The 17,540-nt window shown below is 42.8% G+C and overlaps 1 protein-coding gene across 1 annotated transcript in view; it reads left to right on the forward strand.

Moving 5' to 3' along the window:
- Positions 1-17,540, forward strand: part of LOC141134042 (adhesion G protein-coupled receptor E3-like) — a 99,230-nt gene that overhangs the window by 69,309 nt on the left and 12,381 nt on the right. The window contains exons 9-10 of the mRNA XM_073623631.1: positions 5,712-5,772; positions 16,621-16,712. Of these exons, the coding sequence (XP_073479732.1) occupies positions 5,712-5,772; positions 16,621-16,712 (153 nt within the window). The remainder of the gene's footprint in view (positions 1-5,711; positions 5,773-16,620; positions 16,713-17,540) is intronic.

Genomic DNA, 17,540 nt, shown 5'->3' on the forward strand with positions numbered 1-17,540 from the left:
TTACCTGAGTTATCTCAGAATCAAAAAAGCAGTTTGGATGAGCCTATAACTATAGATGAAGTTGCTAACGCCATAAAAGACCTAAAACTTAACAAAAGACCAGGCCCAGACAGCTACTCGGCTTTATACTATAAAACATTCTCAGAAATACTCTCTCCCATTCTCACTGAAACTTTTAACAAACTTCTAGATGGACATTCTTTTCGGCAAGAAACACTAATGGCAATTGTTTGCATGATCCCAAAACCCCTTTCTGATGATACTTCCTGTGTGAATTATCGGCCTATCTCTCTGTTAAACCTCGATATTAAATTATTAGCAAAAATAATAGCAAAACGCCTCAATAGCATTATAGGAAAATTAATACATAGAGATCAAGTAGGCTTCATGCCAAATAGACAGGCAGGCGATAATATACGCAGGGCAGTGTTATTGGCACATATTGCTAAAAAACGGAAAATCCCTTTATGTTTTCTATCTCTCGATATTAAGAGGGCATTTGACACAGTATCCTGGCAATATATGCAATATTCATTACAAAAATGGGGTTTTGGACCCCACTTTTTAACATGGATCAAAGCATTATATAATAAACCCAAAGCCTATATAAAATATGCTGGATACAAATCTGAAGCCTTTAATATCGAAAGAGGTACCCGACAGGGTTGCCCATTATCTCCCTTATTATTTGCCCTTATACTTGAACCCATGGCCCAATACATCAGAACAAACCAAACTATAACTGGCATTGAAGTAGGAGGTATTACACACAAATTATGTATATTTGCAGACGATATATTACTTTTTCTATCATCACCACAGGTCTCTGGTCCTAACTTAATACCAGCTCTTGATGGATTTGCAGCCCTATCCGGCCTTATGATTAATCCTAAGAAATGCCTAGTGCTTAATATTTCACTCACAAACATGGAATTGATCCCGGCTAGGGCTGCACTCCCATTCACATGGGCAGAAAAATCAATCCCATATCTTGGAATTCATTTAACAGCATCTCATTCTGACTTATTCTCAACCAATTATCCTCCTGTATTAAGACAGATCACAAATCTAATAAAACAATGGTCGCAACTTCCTTTATCCTGGATGGGGAAGATTAATGCAATCAAAATGACTATTCTACCCAAATTGCTTTATCTATTCAGAGTCCTCCCTATTCCAATTCCTTCCTATTTTTTGAGAATAGTACAAAAAAGAGCAACTTCGTTTATATGGGGCTCTTCTAAACCACGTATACCTATACACACTACATCTTCCCAAAAATAAAGGAGGCCTGGGATACCCTAATTTTACTAACTACTACAGAGCAGCACATTTGGCCAGTCTGTCCAAATACCATGCAAAACAGGAAATCCCATTATGGGTATTTATAGAGGCTTCAGAAAATGACCCTCTATTAATATCAAATTTATTATGGCTTGATCCTAAAGACCGCTTTAAAATTCATAATCCCATAACTAAACACTTCTTATCTCTCTGGGATAAACTAAAAACCAAATATCAGTTACAATCTCCACACAATCCTCTCCTTTCTTTTATCAGAAATCCGGCCTTTTATCCGGCATGGATCTACCCAAATTCTTTTAAAGCTTGGACAACATCAGGCATTCAGACACTAAATGACTTCATAGCATCTAAATCATTCCTTTCATTCCCATCGCTTAGAGAAAAATATGATCTACCAAACTCTGAGATATTTAGATATCTCCAAATCAAAAATTTCTATACACCATTCCTAAAGGGGGATACACCATTATCCCAATTATCCATATTTGAATCAATCTGTACAAAAGATCCATTTGCTAAAGGTACAATTTCATCACTTTATAATCAATTATATGGAGTAGCAAATCTTAATAGACCCTCTTACGTTCAGAGGTGGGAGGAGGACCTGGGACGAACTTTAGAAGACACGGACTGGTCTAACATATGGCTCACATCTAAGTCATCTTCACCCAACATCTTAGCACTGGAGACAAATTATAAAGTCCTAACTCGCTGGTACCTTGTACCCGCTAGAGTGGCAAAATATTCACCTAATACCTCAGCTCTTTGTTTTCGAGGATGCCCAGAAATAGGCACATATTTACACATATGGTGGACGTGCCCAGTAATCCAAACCTTCTGGAAGGAAGTCTTCGTGATTGCATCTAAAATATTTAAAAAAATAATACAACCAGATCCATATTTAACTTTACTTAATCTAAAACCGGAATGGTTAACACTCTCTCAATTCAAACTAATGATCCAACTAATAACGGCTGCAAAACAAACAGTGGCCAAGGCATGGAAATCTCCTACATTGGTACTAGCAGAAACAATTCACAGAATGAATAATACAATGTCCCATGCTAAGATGGTAGCCATCGATCAAAATCAAATTCCAAAATTTGAAAAACTTTGGCATCCTTGGATAAAACAACAGTTCCTGTCAAACTTCAATGACTCTGTCCTGTTGCCATGGTAACAGATTAAATGACTTACAGAGACACCCATTCTAAGGCTTCAAAGAGAACTAAAAAGAATAATAAACTGACGAGCGGGACAACCTTGTGGACCATACCTCTACCTTTCAACCCTTTTTCTTCTCTTTCCTTTTCTCCACCTTATGATTAAAGCTCATTATCAGAATTTATTTGACCTATATACACTCTACTTGTAAACAATATGTATAGTAGGTATAAATCATTTAAATACCTACAAAAGTAACTAAGGAAATTATATATATCTTTAATTTAGGTTTACGTGAACCCAATGTTTAATATTTGAAATTTCATGATATTTACCTATATAAACCCTACTGTAAAACAATGAGCTTACTTTATAGATCCTTGTAAACTTACTTTATGTATCTTTATAACATTGTATACTCAATAAACTTCTTTTGACAAGGAAAAATAAAAGGTAATTACGGCGATTTAAATTTCTTAAAACGGCATGTCAGCATCTAGGCAAGGAAGAGAATACATACAGATATTGTTCAAAATTTGGGTGGAACTCCGCTTTAAGATGCCAGCGCCTTGACCCGAAGCCGATTGAAGACACGTTTAAACAAGCCTAATCTACACCATTGTGGTACATTGAGCATGCATGTAAATGCAAATCAGTAAAACATGAAAAAGCACCGCAAACTTTGCATGTTAACATGCATGTGGAACTGAACATGGTGGCCATGGTACAGGCAAACTCTTTTTATTCTCCTTTGTATTATTTGAAATGGTTAGCTATACGGATTAAAGTGAATCTAAGCCAAAATAAAATTGTAACATATTGCAGGTTACCCGTCCTTAGATGTGGTAGCTGTATTAGTTTTCTCTTTTTAATTTTTTTTCCTGGTGATTCTGCTAGTAACACAATTCCTGTTCTAGGGTGACAAATCTCACTCAACAGGAACAAGACTACTGAATCTTTCCCTTTCCTCTTCCCCATAAAATAGTGGGGCGTGGTCTGTAGTCCTCAGAGGTAACTGGAAACTGTAACTAATAAGGATGCAGTATAGTCAGAGAGCTTTGTAAGTTATGAGCTGACAAGATTTCTGGCAGGATGAACAGGTATTTTTTCAATTGTCAAACAAATATGACAAAATGCTTTTGTTAATATATGATACAATAATATATTTTGTTTATATATTTAACAGACCAAAAGGGAGCAGATAAGAGAAGCTCATTATTAGGGTTTTCATGCAATGGGGGTTATTTACGAAAGGCAAATCCACTTTGCACTACAAGAGCAAACTATAAGTGCAAAGTGCACTTGGAAGTGCAGTCGCTGTAAATCCGAGGGGGACATGCAAGGAGAATAAAAAACAGCATATTAGCTTGCACCTGATTGGATGATAAAATCAGCAGAGCTTCTCCTCATTTCAGATCTACCCCTCAGATTTACAGCGACTGCACTTCCAAGTACATTTGCAGTGCACTTGTAGTGCAAAGTGGATTTGCCTTTCGTAAATAACCCCCAGTGCCTTGAAAAAGTATTCATGTTACAACCAAAAACATAAATGTATTTTATTGGGATTTTATGTGATAGACCAATACAAAGTGGCACATAATTGTGAAGTGGAAGGAAAATGATAAATTGTTTTCAAAATCTTTTACAAATAAATATCTGAAAAGTGTGGCGTGCATTTGTATTCAGCCCCCTTTACTCTGATACCCCTAACTAGAGGAACCAATTGCCTTCAGAAGTCACCTAATTAGTGAATATAGTCCACCTGTGTTGTAATTTAATCTCAGTATAAATACAACTGTTCTGTGAAGCCCTCAGAGGTTTGTTAGAGAGCCTTGGTGAACAAACAGCATCATGAAGGCCAAGGAACATGCCAGAAAGGTCAGAGATAAAGTAGTAGAGAAGTTTAAAGCAGGGTTAGGTTATAAAAAAATATCCTAAGCTTTGAACATCTCACGGAGCACTGTTCAATCCATCATGGAAAAATGGAAAGAGTATGGCGCAACTGCAAACCTACCAAGACTTGGTTGTCAACCTACACTGACAGGCCAAGCAAGGAGAACATTCATCAGAGAAGCAGCCAAGTGACCCATGATAACTCTAGAGGAGGTGCAGAAATCCACAGCTCAGGTGGGAGAATCTGTCCACAGGACAACTATTATTCGTAAGCCATAAGAAGTCCCGTTTGCAGTTTGTGAGAAGCCATGTGAGGGACACAGCAAACGCAAATAAACGTAGTAAATTCTATAAGTGTTGTGCAAAGTGTTGGCGCTATGTAAATCCTGTATAGTGATAATTTACTATGCATCTTGCTGAAATTGTGTTATACACCGTTTTATCACCATGGGCAGCAGTTGTCACCCAAAAGAATTGCCTAAACATGAAAAATAGTCGCTAGTATACCATAAAGAAACGCCATGTAAAAATGAAATCCAACAAGATTTGCCCAGCCAATGCCATATAATACATATATGCATTATTTTATCTTATCACAAATTCCTTCAGGCCCCACATCCAGTCACTCTACAAATCTTGCTCCCTTCACTTCCATAACATTTCCAAGTTTTACTAATTTACACCCTAATTATCTCTCACCTCAACCCTTCTCATTCACCTTCCTTTACACAGGCTATCTCCTCTTCAGTCTATCATGGAAAATTCAAAATATTAACAATCTACAAAGCCATCCACAACTCTGCCCCCAGCTATAGTACATCACCAACCTCATCTCAAATTGTCAAACCACCCCCCTTTGCTTTTCCCAGGATTACCACCTCTCTAGCTCCCTCCTCAAAACCTCACACACTTGCCTCTAGAGCCTCTCCTGTTTTCTGGAACTCTCTACCCTAATCTGCACTTCATACCATATTTCTACTTTCTCCAGCAGCTTACAATTTTTTTTAATCACTTACCCCTCCCGTTTATGTTGTAAGCTTTCACAAGTGGGCCTCCTTAACCTTCAAATATTGAACTGTATTGTAACTGTACTGTACTTTGTAAAGTGCTGCACAAACTGTTGGCAATATATACTGTAAATCCTGTATAATAATAATAATCCCATTAAGTTTATCCCATTATTTTTGTAAGCCATTGTTGTTTGTTTGCCATTTAATCTCATTAGAGTACTGCTGTCACTGTTACATATTTTAGAAAAAGTACTGGTTTGTGTTGCGTTATATCCTTTTGTGTTCTAATCATATTGTATATGGTAGATGTGAACTATATTTTATTGTTCTTTTGATCAGTTGCTGGCTCGGTCATGGTATTGTTTGGAGCTTTCTAGGTCCAGTCTGTGCATTTATCACAGTAAGTACAGCAAATTATTCATACATTTTCATAGTTGTTAAATTACTGTGGATCTGATTTATCCATGTCCAGTGAATGAATGAGCTTTCAATCAATACATCCGTTTTTATTGTCATCAACTTGACACTGCTTATTTTTTGGTCAGAGTTGAGAGCAATGCATTTATATATAACCTCCCTATAACCCTCACATGAAATCTACCCTCACACCAACTCTCTCTGTAACAAGGACTTTTTATGCTAACCCTCCTTGAAATTTCAACAGCTAAACTAACTCTTCCTATGGTAAATTTAAAGGAGAAGTCCAGCCTGAGCTCATTCGGCTGGGCTTCTTCTATGGGTCACAGGAGTGCAACCAGTTTTGCACTCCTGTGACCCGTTTTCAGCAGAGCGCAGTCTGAAGTCCGCTCTCTGCTGACGTCACACAGATCAGTCCAGGCACCGCGACTTCGGAAATCTGGATCCGCCAGGTGCCTGGACTGATGGCAGTTTCAGCCTCTCAGCGAACCACTGAGATGCTCGCTCCTCGCCCTTCCACAGTTCGGCGCTACAACAAGCGCGGAGGAGCAGAGCAGGAGAGCTGCTGTCTGACAGGTATCAGCTCTCCACTCGGGGAGGTGAGAGAACCGAGCCATTGGCGGTGTTCGGTGGCTCGGTTCTCAGTGAAGAGGTGGCGGGGGGACAGATGCAGCATAGGCCTAACTATGATCATGGGATGAAAAAAAATCCCATACTTCTCTTTTAAGGTAAAATCTTGATAGCTAAGCTATCTCTCTCTCAACATGAGAAGTAGCAGTGGGTCTTAGGTGTGCCAACACCATCTGTCTTGAGGGGCGGAATGCTGCCAGACTGGACTGTACCCAATTGAGGAAGCTTTCAGGATGGATGGCGTGTCCCTGGACTTTGATTTGTGTGAAAATGGTTCACTTGCTCAATTAACTAAATAAATAAGATCATGAGTGAAAAACAAAAAATAAATGACAAAATTGTATAATAAGTCCAGAAAAGGATGAGAAAAGTAATTTATAAAGTCCAAGTGCAAACGATGATATATAAATAACTGCGCAATCCATATCTTGATTAAAGGTGTAACACATCCAATGAAAACAAAAAGTGAAAGACAGCAACCAGCGCCACCTATAGATGAAATGGCCGCTCACCTCAGGAAATGACCATGAGGTCAAACAAAGCTTTAACTCCCAAAGAAATGGCTGCTAGGATCCATGCTGCATATCTCCAAAAATGCTTGCTTAAACACCCTTGTTCCTCGCCAATCGATCGTCAATCACTCCTTAGATGTGGAATTTGCCAGGTGCCATTTTGTGAGAATGTGCCGTTGTGTGACATGTGAAGTCTTGTCCTCCTGGAGGAGAACAGAATATTGGGGGAAGCTTTGTTAATTTTCCCTGTTATGGTCTTCTGTTCCATGGTACCTGGAGGACAAGACTTCACACATCACATAACGACACACTATCACAAAATGGTGCCTGGCAAATTCCACATATAAGGAGTGATTTTCAATCGAATGGCGAGGAACCAGAGTGTTTAAGCAAGCGTTTTTGGAGATATGCAGCATGGATCCTAGCAGCCATTTCTTTGGGAGGTAAAGCTTTGTTTGACCTCACGGTCATTCCCTGAGGTGAGCGGCCATTTCATCTATAGGTGGTGGTGGTTGCTGTCTTTCACCTTTTGTTTTCATTGGATGTGTTTCACCTTTAACCACTTTCATACAGGGCCTTTTCACCCCCTTCCTGCCCAGGCCAATTTTCAGCTTTCAGCACTGTCGCACTTTGAATAACAATTGCGCGGTCATGCAACACTGTACCCAAATGAAATTTTTATCATTTTTTTCCCACTAATAGAGCTTTCTTTTGGTGGTATTTGATCACCTCTGTGGTTTTTATTTCTTGAGCTATAAACAAAAGAACAGTGACAAGTTTGAAAAAAACACAATATTTTTTACTTTTTGCCATAATAAATATCCAATTTTTTTTTTTTTTCCTCAGTTTAGGCCAATACGTATTCTTCTACATATTTTTGGTAAAAAATATCGCAATAAGCGTATATTTATTGGTTTGCGCAAAAGTTATAGCGTCTATAAAATAAGGGGATAGATTAATAGCATTTTTATAATTTTTTTTTTTTACTAGTAATGGCGGCGATCTGCGATTTTTATCGTGACTGCGATATTGCGGCGGACACATCGGACACTTTTGACACATTTTTGGGACCATTCACATTTATACAGCGATCCGTGCTATAAAAATGCATTGATTACTGTATAAATGTGACTGGCAATGAAGGGGTTAGCCAAGAGGGGACGCTGTAGGGGTTAATTATGTTCCTAGGGAGTGAACCTAACTGTAGTGGGAGGGACTCTCAAGGGGAGGAGACCGATCGGTGTTCCTCTGTACAAGGAACACACCATCGGTCTCCTCTCACCTGACAGCACGTGGATCTGTGTGTTTACACACACAGATCCACGGTCCTACTCAGTTACTGGGCAATCTCGGGTGCCCGGCAGACATCGCAGGCGCCGCGCACGCGCATCGGGACCCCAGTGACGCGGCGGGCACACGCCGTCGGCGACGTGCTTGCGCCCCCTGGGGGGGCCTGGAAGATCATCACGTCATATGACGGCGGCCCAGGATAACAGCTGCGCCGTCCCACTGTCATATGACGGTGGGCAGGCAGCAAGTGGTTAATCAAGATATGGATTGAGCAGTTGTTTATATATCATTGTTTGCACCTGGACTTTATATATATTTTTTTATCATCCTTTTCTGGACTTATTATACAATTTTGGCATTTAGGTTTTGTTTTTCACTCATGATATTATGTATTTAGTTAATTGAGCGAGCGCACCATTTTTACACGTATCAATATTCACGTTAGTGTTGGAGTGCACTTACCTAAAGGTTGCAGCTGTTCATTTCCTCTTTTTGTTTCACTTGTTTTATTGTCAGCACATTATTTGAGTTATAAGCAGCACACAAGTATACCATTATACATTCAATTTGTGTCCCTGGACTTTCCCTACTCATCTGGATTCTGGAACCTCTCCCTGATGCGAAGCACTGTGCCCAAAAGGCAGGTGACCTGTCCCTACTCTATCCACACGTTAAATGTGTGCCAAACCTGGGAGCCAGGGTCTTAAATAGACTCACCACTCTATGACCCAAGATGGCCACCAAAGTCCCATGGAATGGCAGCATCCAGTTGGATGCTGCCTCTCTGTGACCAAGGAGATCATAGAGAAACGAAGCTCCTCTCAACTTCCTCTTCAACCTGCATCACGGCTACAGACGGGCACCACCTGCAATGGAGAAAATAGACTGAACCTGCCTATGCCCACCCCCCCTTGACAGATGCTGTCCTTGGCATTCTAACAAAGAAAAGTACACAGGAAAACAGGAAACTGCAACAAACATGGTTAAGACAATAGCAACAACATTTCAAACAGCATAATCAGAGTACTTTGCAGGAAGCTGGCTGCGGTTCGACCGCTTAGGGAGCTGAGCTTTAGTGTCCTCTGTGAAATCCCCATTTACAGTGGGGACGGAAAGTATTCAGACCCCCTTAAATTTGTCACTCTTTGTTATATTGCAGCCATTTGCTAAAATCATTTAAGTTCATTTTTTTTCCTCATTAATGTACACACAGCACCCCATATTGACAGAAAAACACAGAATTGTTGACATTTTTGCAGATTTATTAAAAAAGAAAAACTGAAATATCACATGGTCCTAAGTATTCAGACCCTTTGCTCCGTATTTAGTAGAGGCACCCTTTTGATCTAATACAGCCAAAAACACGTTTTTCACACCTGGATTTGGGGATCCTCTGCCATTCCTCCTTGCAGATCCTCTCCAGTTCTGTCAGGTTGGATGGTAAACGTTGGTGGACAGCCATTTTTAGGTCTCTCCAGAGTTGCTCAATTGGGTTTAAGTCAGGGCTCTGGCTGGGCCATTCAAGAACAGTCACGGAGTTGTTGTGAAGCCACTCCTTCGTTATTTTAGCTGTGTGCTTAGGGTCATTGTCTTGTTGGAAGGTAAACCTTTGGCCCAGTCTGAGGTCCTGAGCACTCTGGAGAAGGTTTTCGTCCAGGATATCCCTGTACTTGGCCGCATTCAACTTTCCCTCGATTGCAATCAGTCGTCCTGTCCCTGCAGCTATAAAACACCCCCACAGCATGATTCACTGTTGGGACTGTATTGGACAGGTGATGAGCAGTGCCTGGATTTTCGCCACACATACCGCTTAGAATTAAGGCCAAAAAATTCTATCTTGGTCTCATCAGACCAGAGAATATTATTTCTCACCATCTTGAAGTCTTCAGGTGTTTTTTAGCAAACTCCAATGCGGGCTTTCATGTGTCTTGCACTGAGGAAAGGCTTCCGTCGGGCCACTCTGCCATAAAGCCCCAACTGGTGGAGGGCTGCAGTGATAGTTGACTTTCTACAACTTTCTCCCATCTCCCGACTGCATCTCTGGAGCTCAGCCACAGTGATCTTTGGGTTCTTCTTTACTTCTCTCACCAAGGCTCTTCTCCCCCGATAGCTCAGTTTGGCCGGACGGCCAGCTCTAGGAAGGGTTCTGGTCGTCCCAAACGTCTTTCATTTAAGGATTATGGAGGCCACTGTGCTCTTAGGAACCTTAAGTGCAGCAGAAATGTTTTTGTAACCTTGGCCAGATCTGTGCCTTGCCACAATTCTGTCTCTGAGGTCTTCAGGCAGTTCATTTGACCTCATGATTCTCATTTGCTCTCACATGCACTGTGAGCTGTAAGGTCTTATATAGACAAGTGTGTGGCTTTCCTAATCAAGTCCAGTCAGTATAATCAAACACAGCTGGACTCAAATGAAGGTATAGAACCATCTCAAGGATGATCAGAAGAAATGGACAGCACCTGAGTTAAATATATGAGTGTTACAGCAAAGAGTCTGAATACTTAGGACCATGTGATATTTCAGTTTTTCTTTTTTAATAAATCTGCAAAAATGTCAACAATTCTGTGTTTTTCTGTCAATATGGGGTGCTGTGTGTACAAAAATGAACTTAAATGATTTTAGCAAATGGCTGCAATATAATAAAGAGTGAAAAATGTAAGGGGGTTTGAATACTTTCCGTCCCCACGGTACATAGTCATCTTCTGCTGGTAGTACCAGAGCCTCGGTAGATGACAGTTGTTAGGACCAGTCATATTCCATTCACCCAGGCTCAAGGCTGGCTCTTCAAAAGACCAAAACGATCAGCTGGGCCTGGAAAAGTCTCTGGACTATCCACAGACACTGTTCTGGGGCTTTCTTCTGCTTAATCTGATAGGGCAAGAGGCTCTAGTACGAGAGAAGCCATGTACCATTTGTCGGGAACTTCTTGTACTGGTGTGACATCCATGGAGTCAGAGAACGTGCTGTCTCCAGCAGGTTTGGAAGAGCAATCACCACTTAATGCACAGGGTCTCAACCGGTTGTGGCATAGCTGTCACTTATTGGTATTGGGATCCTCCGATATCAAATCATAAACTGGAGTCAGTAAAAACCGGCCAACATTCAACCCGTGTGTATGGCACTGGATCCGAGAGAAAACAGCAGCTGACTGGCTCCAGATCAGCGCTTTTAGCCCATGGTGGACAGTGCTGATCGGAGTGTTCTGGCGGGGGGCAGTCCCCCTGTGGTAACATGACAGCTCGTTAGTACAGCGGCTCCAACTGGAGCTGTCAGTTTTTATCCATTCTACCCAATAGGCTGAACAAAAAAACAAGTAGTGTGTACCAGGCATAACACAGACTGGAACCTGAAATCTCCTAGACATCCCTCCATTAAGTGCTGGAACATACTGGGGGTATTACTAGGGGTGTACCTAGAGAATTTGGCACCCGGGGCTGGTCCTATATCTGGCACTCCCCCATCTGGTACCCCACTTCACTGATTATGCCTGTACGCACTCAGCCCCCTCACACCTGTACGCACTCAGCCCCCCTCACACTTGTACATACTCAGCCCCCTTCATACCTGTACGCACTCAGCCCTGTCATACCTGTATGCAGTCAGCCCTCCTCACACCTGTATGCACTCAGCCCCTTTGTCACACCTCTATGCACTCAGCCCCCTCATACCTGTAGGCACTCAGCCCCCTCACACTTCTAGGCACTCAACCCCTTTGTCACACCTTTACACACTCAGCCCCCTCATACCTGTACTGATACAGCTCCCCTCACACCTGTAAACACTCGGCCCCCTTCATACCTGTACACACGCAGCCCCTTCATCACACCTCTACACATTCAGCCCTCCTCATACCTGTACGCACTCAGCCCACCCACACACCTGTAGACACTCAGCCTACTCTCACACCAGTAGACACTCAGCCCCCCTCACACCAGTAGACACTCAGCCCCCCCCTTACACCAGTTGACATTCAGCCCCCTCTCACAGTACACACTCAGCTGCCCCCCCTTACTTCTGTACACACTCAGCTGCCCCCTCACACCTGTACACACTCAGCTGTCCCCCTTAAACCTGTACATACTCAGCCCCCTTCATACCTGTACACACTCAGCCCCTTCATCACATCTCTACACAATCAGCCCCCTCATACCTGTACGCACTTAGCCCCCCTCATACCTGTACGCACTCAGCCCACCCACACACCTGTAGACACTCAGCCCATACTCACACCAGTAGACACTTAGCCCCCCCTCACAGATGTAGAAACTCAACTACCCTCCCCCTTCACACCTGTACACACTCAGCTGCCCCTCTTTTTCACACCTGTACATACTCAGCTCCCCCTTCACACCTGTACACACTCAGCTGCTCCCTCACACCTATAGACACTCAGCTGTTCCCCCTCACACCTGTAGACACTCAGCTGTCCCCCCTCACACCTGTACATACTCAGCTGCCCCCCTCACACCTGTACACACTGAGCTGCCCCCTCACAGCTGTACACAGTCAGCTCCCCCCTCACACCTGGAAACACTCAGCCCCCCTCACACCTGTAGACACTCAGCTGCCCCCTCTCACCTGTACACACTCAGCCCCCCTCAAACCTGTACACACTCAGCCCCCCTCACATCTGTACACGCTCAGCTGCCCCCTCACACTTGTACACACTCAGCTTCCCCTCTCACACCTGTACACACTCAGCTGCCCCCATCTGTGTATATGTCAGGCCCCTGCACACACACATAATTAAACACACGCACAACTTTGTCCCCCCACACAAACAGCCTCCTCCCTTCACTTGGACTCACAGTCCCCACTTGTAAGGAGGTCTTCCTTGTCCAAGGTCTTGTTTCTACATGTACACTCTCAGCAGACCTCCTCACACCTGTACACACTCAGCTGCCTCCCTCACACCTGTACACACTCAGCTGCCCCCTTACAACTGTACATACTCAGCTCCCCCCTCACTCCTGTACACACTCAGCATCCCCCCCTCACACCTGTACACACTCAGCATCCCCCCCTCACACCTGTAGACACTCAGCTGCCCCCTCACACCTATAGACACTCAGCTGCTCCCCCCTCACACCTGTAGACACTCAGCTGCCCCCTCACACCTATAGACACTCAGCTGCTCCCCCCTCACACCTGTGGACACTCAGCTGCCCCCTCACACCTGTACACACTCAGCTGCCCTCAAACCTGTAGACATTCAGCCCCCCCACACCTGTACGCAATCAGCTGCCCCCTTACACCTGTACACATACAGCCCCCCTCACAACTGTACACATTCAGCCCCCCTCACACCTGTACACACTCAGCGGCCCCCTCAAACCTGTACACACTCAGCTTCCCCCCACCCATCTGCATATATGTCAGGCCCCCGCACACATCAGTAAACACACACACAGCTCTGCCCCCCCCCCACACACACACACACATAAACAGCCTCCTCCCTTCACTTGTACTCACAGCCCCCACTTGTAAGGTGGTCTTCCTTGTCCCATGTCTTGTTTCTACATGTCCCTTTGAAACACAAGAGGAGTTGAAATCCAAAAATGCAGTACAGGCAGCACACACAAGGGGCACACATACAGAAAGCAGCCAGAGGTGGCAGTAAAGATGTGCCCGATGTGAGCTCAATGACACAGAGCAGCAGCAGCTGCCGACTCGCATGAACATAGAGAGCCAGCACAGCTACAAAGCACCCCCTGTACCCGCCCTGCCTTGTCCCGGCCCTGATAGCCAGCCTGACACCCCCCCCCCCAGTGTGTAGCACCCGAGGTGGACCGCCTCCCGTAGGTACGCCACTGAGCATTACTCAGCCCAAAGGGCATGCGGTTAAACTCGAATAGTCCCAGGGGAGTGATAAAAGCAGTCTTTTGACGATCTTGGTTTTTCACTGGGACTTGCCAGTAGCTGCTTGTCAAGTCAAGGTTGGGGAAATACTTAGCTTAGTCCAGAGCCATTAACAACTCCTCCACCCAGGGTAGCAGGTAGGCATCCCAGTGGGCGCAGGCATTTAACCTGCAGTAGTCCACACAGAATCGCATCCTTCTTTAGCACCAGAACCATGGGGGCAGCACATGGGCTATGACTTCGAATCACCCCAAACTGTAGCATGTTGCGTAGCAAGTCCTTAACCTCCTGGCACAGGGCTGGGGGAATGTGGTGGTACTGCTTCCAGATGGTTGGAGCCCCCCCCCTTAGGAATTGGGTGTTCGATGCGTCTGTAGTCTTCTGGGCTGGTGGCAAAGACTGGGCTGGTGGCAAAGACCAATAACTGTTTCTATAGCAACTGGTGCAACAGCCGCTGCTGAAGTAAAGGATAGTCCCAGGAGAGGAATGGCTAGTTGTTCCAACAGTAGTTCATCCTGAGCCACTGGGAGTAGAAGTCATACTCCATGACAGTGACCTCAGACCCCGTGTCATTTAGGCATGTGACCTCTCGTCCGTTAAGAAGGGCATTCACCACTGGACTTGGCACGGCCATGGACTATGGTTTGATGGGACCTTGTGCTGACTGTGCCAGGGGTCATCCCTCTGCCCCAGAGACCACTAGTTACCAGCTGCCTGAGGGTACTTCTGGATTCAGGCCGACCACAGTTCTTGGCTACATGTCCACAACGGCCACACTGCCAGCACTTTGGAACCTCCTCTGGGCCCCTCCGTAATGGATTCTCGCTCTTAGAAGGATGGGACAAATCCCATTTGAATGTGGACCTTTCTTGCTTTAAAGAGGCCATGTCTTGGACTAGTTTCTCCTTCATGATGTATGTATGGCTGACAGAGATGAAAGGGCCAAGGCTTCTTCTTTCAAGTGTTAGGGTTCTTCGTTTTTGTCACTGCCACAATTGCTTCCGCATCTTCCTGTTCTCGGGCAACCGCGCATTGCGCTTTATTTTGCTCCTGCATTCTGTGAACCCACTCACAAAATCGAAAGTTTTATTTGTATGGGCAAAGGAAGAAGAGGAGCAAGCAGAGCAGCTACTGTGTAAGACAGCCATAGCTCTCTGCTTTCTTTACACACATGAAAAATCTTTCTATTAAACTTTTCTCAAGGATTAAACCATACAAGTGAATTCAAATACCAGCATGCTGTAGGGACTTGTGCACAACGGAACATTTTGTTTAGTTTCGGTTCGATGTCATTCGTAAAATACATAATTTCGTTCTGTTATATTCGTTATGTTACGTTAATACGTTTTCGGATAATTCGTTATTTCTGTAGAGTGTCAATATTCGTTATACAAAATCTCGAATCATGTCGAATTCATTCGTTATATGCGCTATAATTTCGTTCGTATTCGCTAAAATTCGATATTTATGTGTATATATATACTCATATATATATATATATATATATATATATACTCATATATATATATATATATATATATATATATATATATATATATATATATATATATATATATATATATATATTCATGATAATGATTCGTAGTTTGGAAAGTTGTTTGTTTATTGAATCTTTTAACACACACAATGACAATATCTCTTCTTCTCTGCTCAAATACAATACAACACCCAGTTCTCAGGAATGCAGAAATCCAACCTCCAGCACAAAATTAATCAGCTGATTGGACTGTAAGATTTACTTTGAGTTGACCTTTTGTTTCATTAGATCTTGAACAAATTACCAAATCATGTTGAATTCATTCGTATCCGCTATAATTTCTTTTGTATTCGTTGAAATATGATATTTATGTATGTATATTGATTCGTGATAACGATTCAAAGTTTGGAAAGTTGTTTGTTTATTGAATCTATTAACACACACAATGACAATATCTCTTCTCCTCTGTTCAAATACAATACAACACCCTTCTCACTCAGTTCTCAGGAATGCACTTTGCCAGTAATCCAACCTCCAGCACAAAATTAATCAGCTGATTGGACTGTAAGATTTACTTTGAGTTGACCTTTTGTTTCATTAGATTTTTAACGAATTACAGAATCATGTCAAATTCATTTGTTATATCCGCTATAATTTCTTTCATATTAGTTGAAATTCGTTTTTTTTTTATTTGGGCATTCGGATGCATCCGAATGTCCGAAAGATGCAAAATTCGGCCAAATTTATATTTGTTACGAAGCGAATTGCACAAGCCTACTGTAGGGTGCCAAGATCAAATGTGCAGAACAGCCATAGCCAGTCATTATTGATTGCATGGGTTCATAAAATATATGCACTGACACACTGTACAATACATTTGTAGTTTTTCTTTCTGTTGCTACTGTACTATCAAAAATTGCTAATCCATTGAACCTGGACTTTGAGATGAATTGCAAGCATTTAGTTATGATCATTTATGTAAGTGCAAGCTCTTAATTCAACAATTTTACATTATTTTTATCTTAATCTTACCTTTTAATAGATAAACATGATTCTATTGGTGCTCACTTTTTGGCTTCTGAAGAAGAGGATGGCGTCTCTGAACACCAACGTGTCTACTCTAAAGAATACGCGGTAAGCATTAATTGAAATACTCTAAATTATTCGCTCTGCATTTAGAGGCTCAGCCCACCCAAAACACAAAGTTCAGTTTACGGGTGGACACTAGTGTTTAATAGGGATGAGCCGAACACCCCCCGGTTCGGTTCGCAGCAGAACATGCGAACAGGCAAAAAATTTGTTCGAACACGTGAACACCGTTAAAGACTATGGGACACGTACATGAATAATCAAAAGTGCTCATTTTAAAGGCTTATATGCAAGTTATTATCATAAAAAGTGTTTGGGGACCTGGGTCCTGCCCGAGGGGACATGTATCAATGCAGAAAAAGTTTTAAAGACGGACGTTTTTTCGGGAGCAGTGATTTTAATAATGCTTAAAGTGAAACAATAAAAGTGAAATCTTCCTTAAGCCCCCGTTCACACCTATGCGAATTAGATGCGGTTTACACCACATCCAATTCGCAGGACATTTTAAAATACATTCATATGAATGCATCTGGTTCACATATGTGCATTGCATTCGCATTGCGCATTGCACAAAAAACGTGTGCGTTTTCTGGGCATTGCGGTGCGAATTACAAGCCCATTATCTTCTATGGGAACCCATCTGATTCGCAGATGCATTGCGTTCTGAACATGGATTTTCTCCTTCTCCTCACTACACCTCCCCCTCCCTGCTCATTGATCTGCAGCTAAAACGCAGAGGAACCTCTGAACAACTGATTTTTATCTTCCCTATGAAACCTTAGCTTCAATTCGCACCTCACATGTGTGAACCCATTGCCAAAATTTTTTTTTAAAATGGTGTGGGAGTCCCCCAAAAATCCATACCAGACCCTT

The sequence above is a fragment of the Aquarana catesbeiana genome, linkage group LG03 (assembly GCF_042186555.1).
Source record: "Aquarana catesbeiana isolate 2022-GZ linkage group LG03, ASM4218655v1, whole genome shotgun sequence".
Classification (NCBI taxonomy): Eukaryota; Metazoa; Chordata; class Amphibia; order Anura; family Ranidae; genus Aquarana; species Aquarana catesbeiana.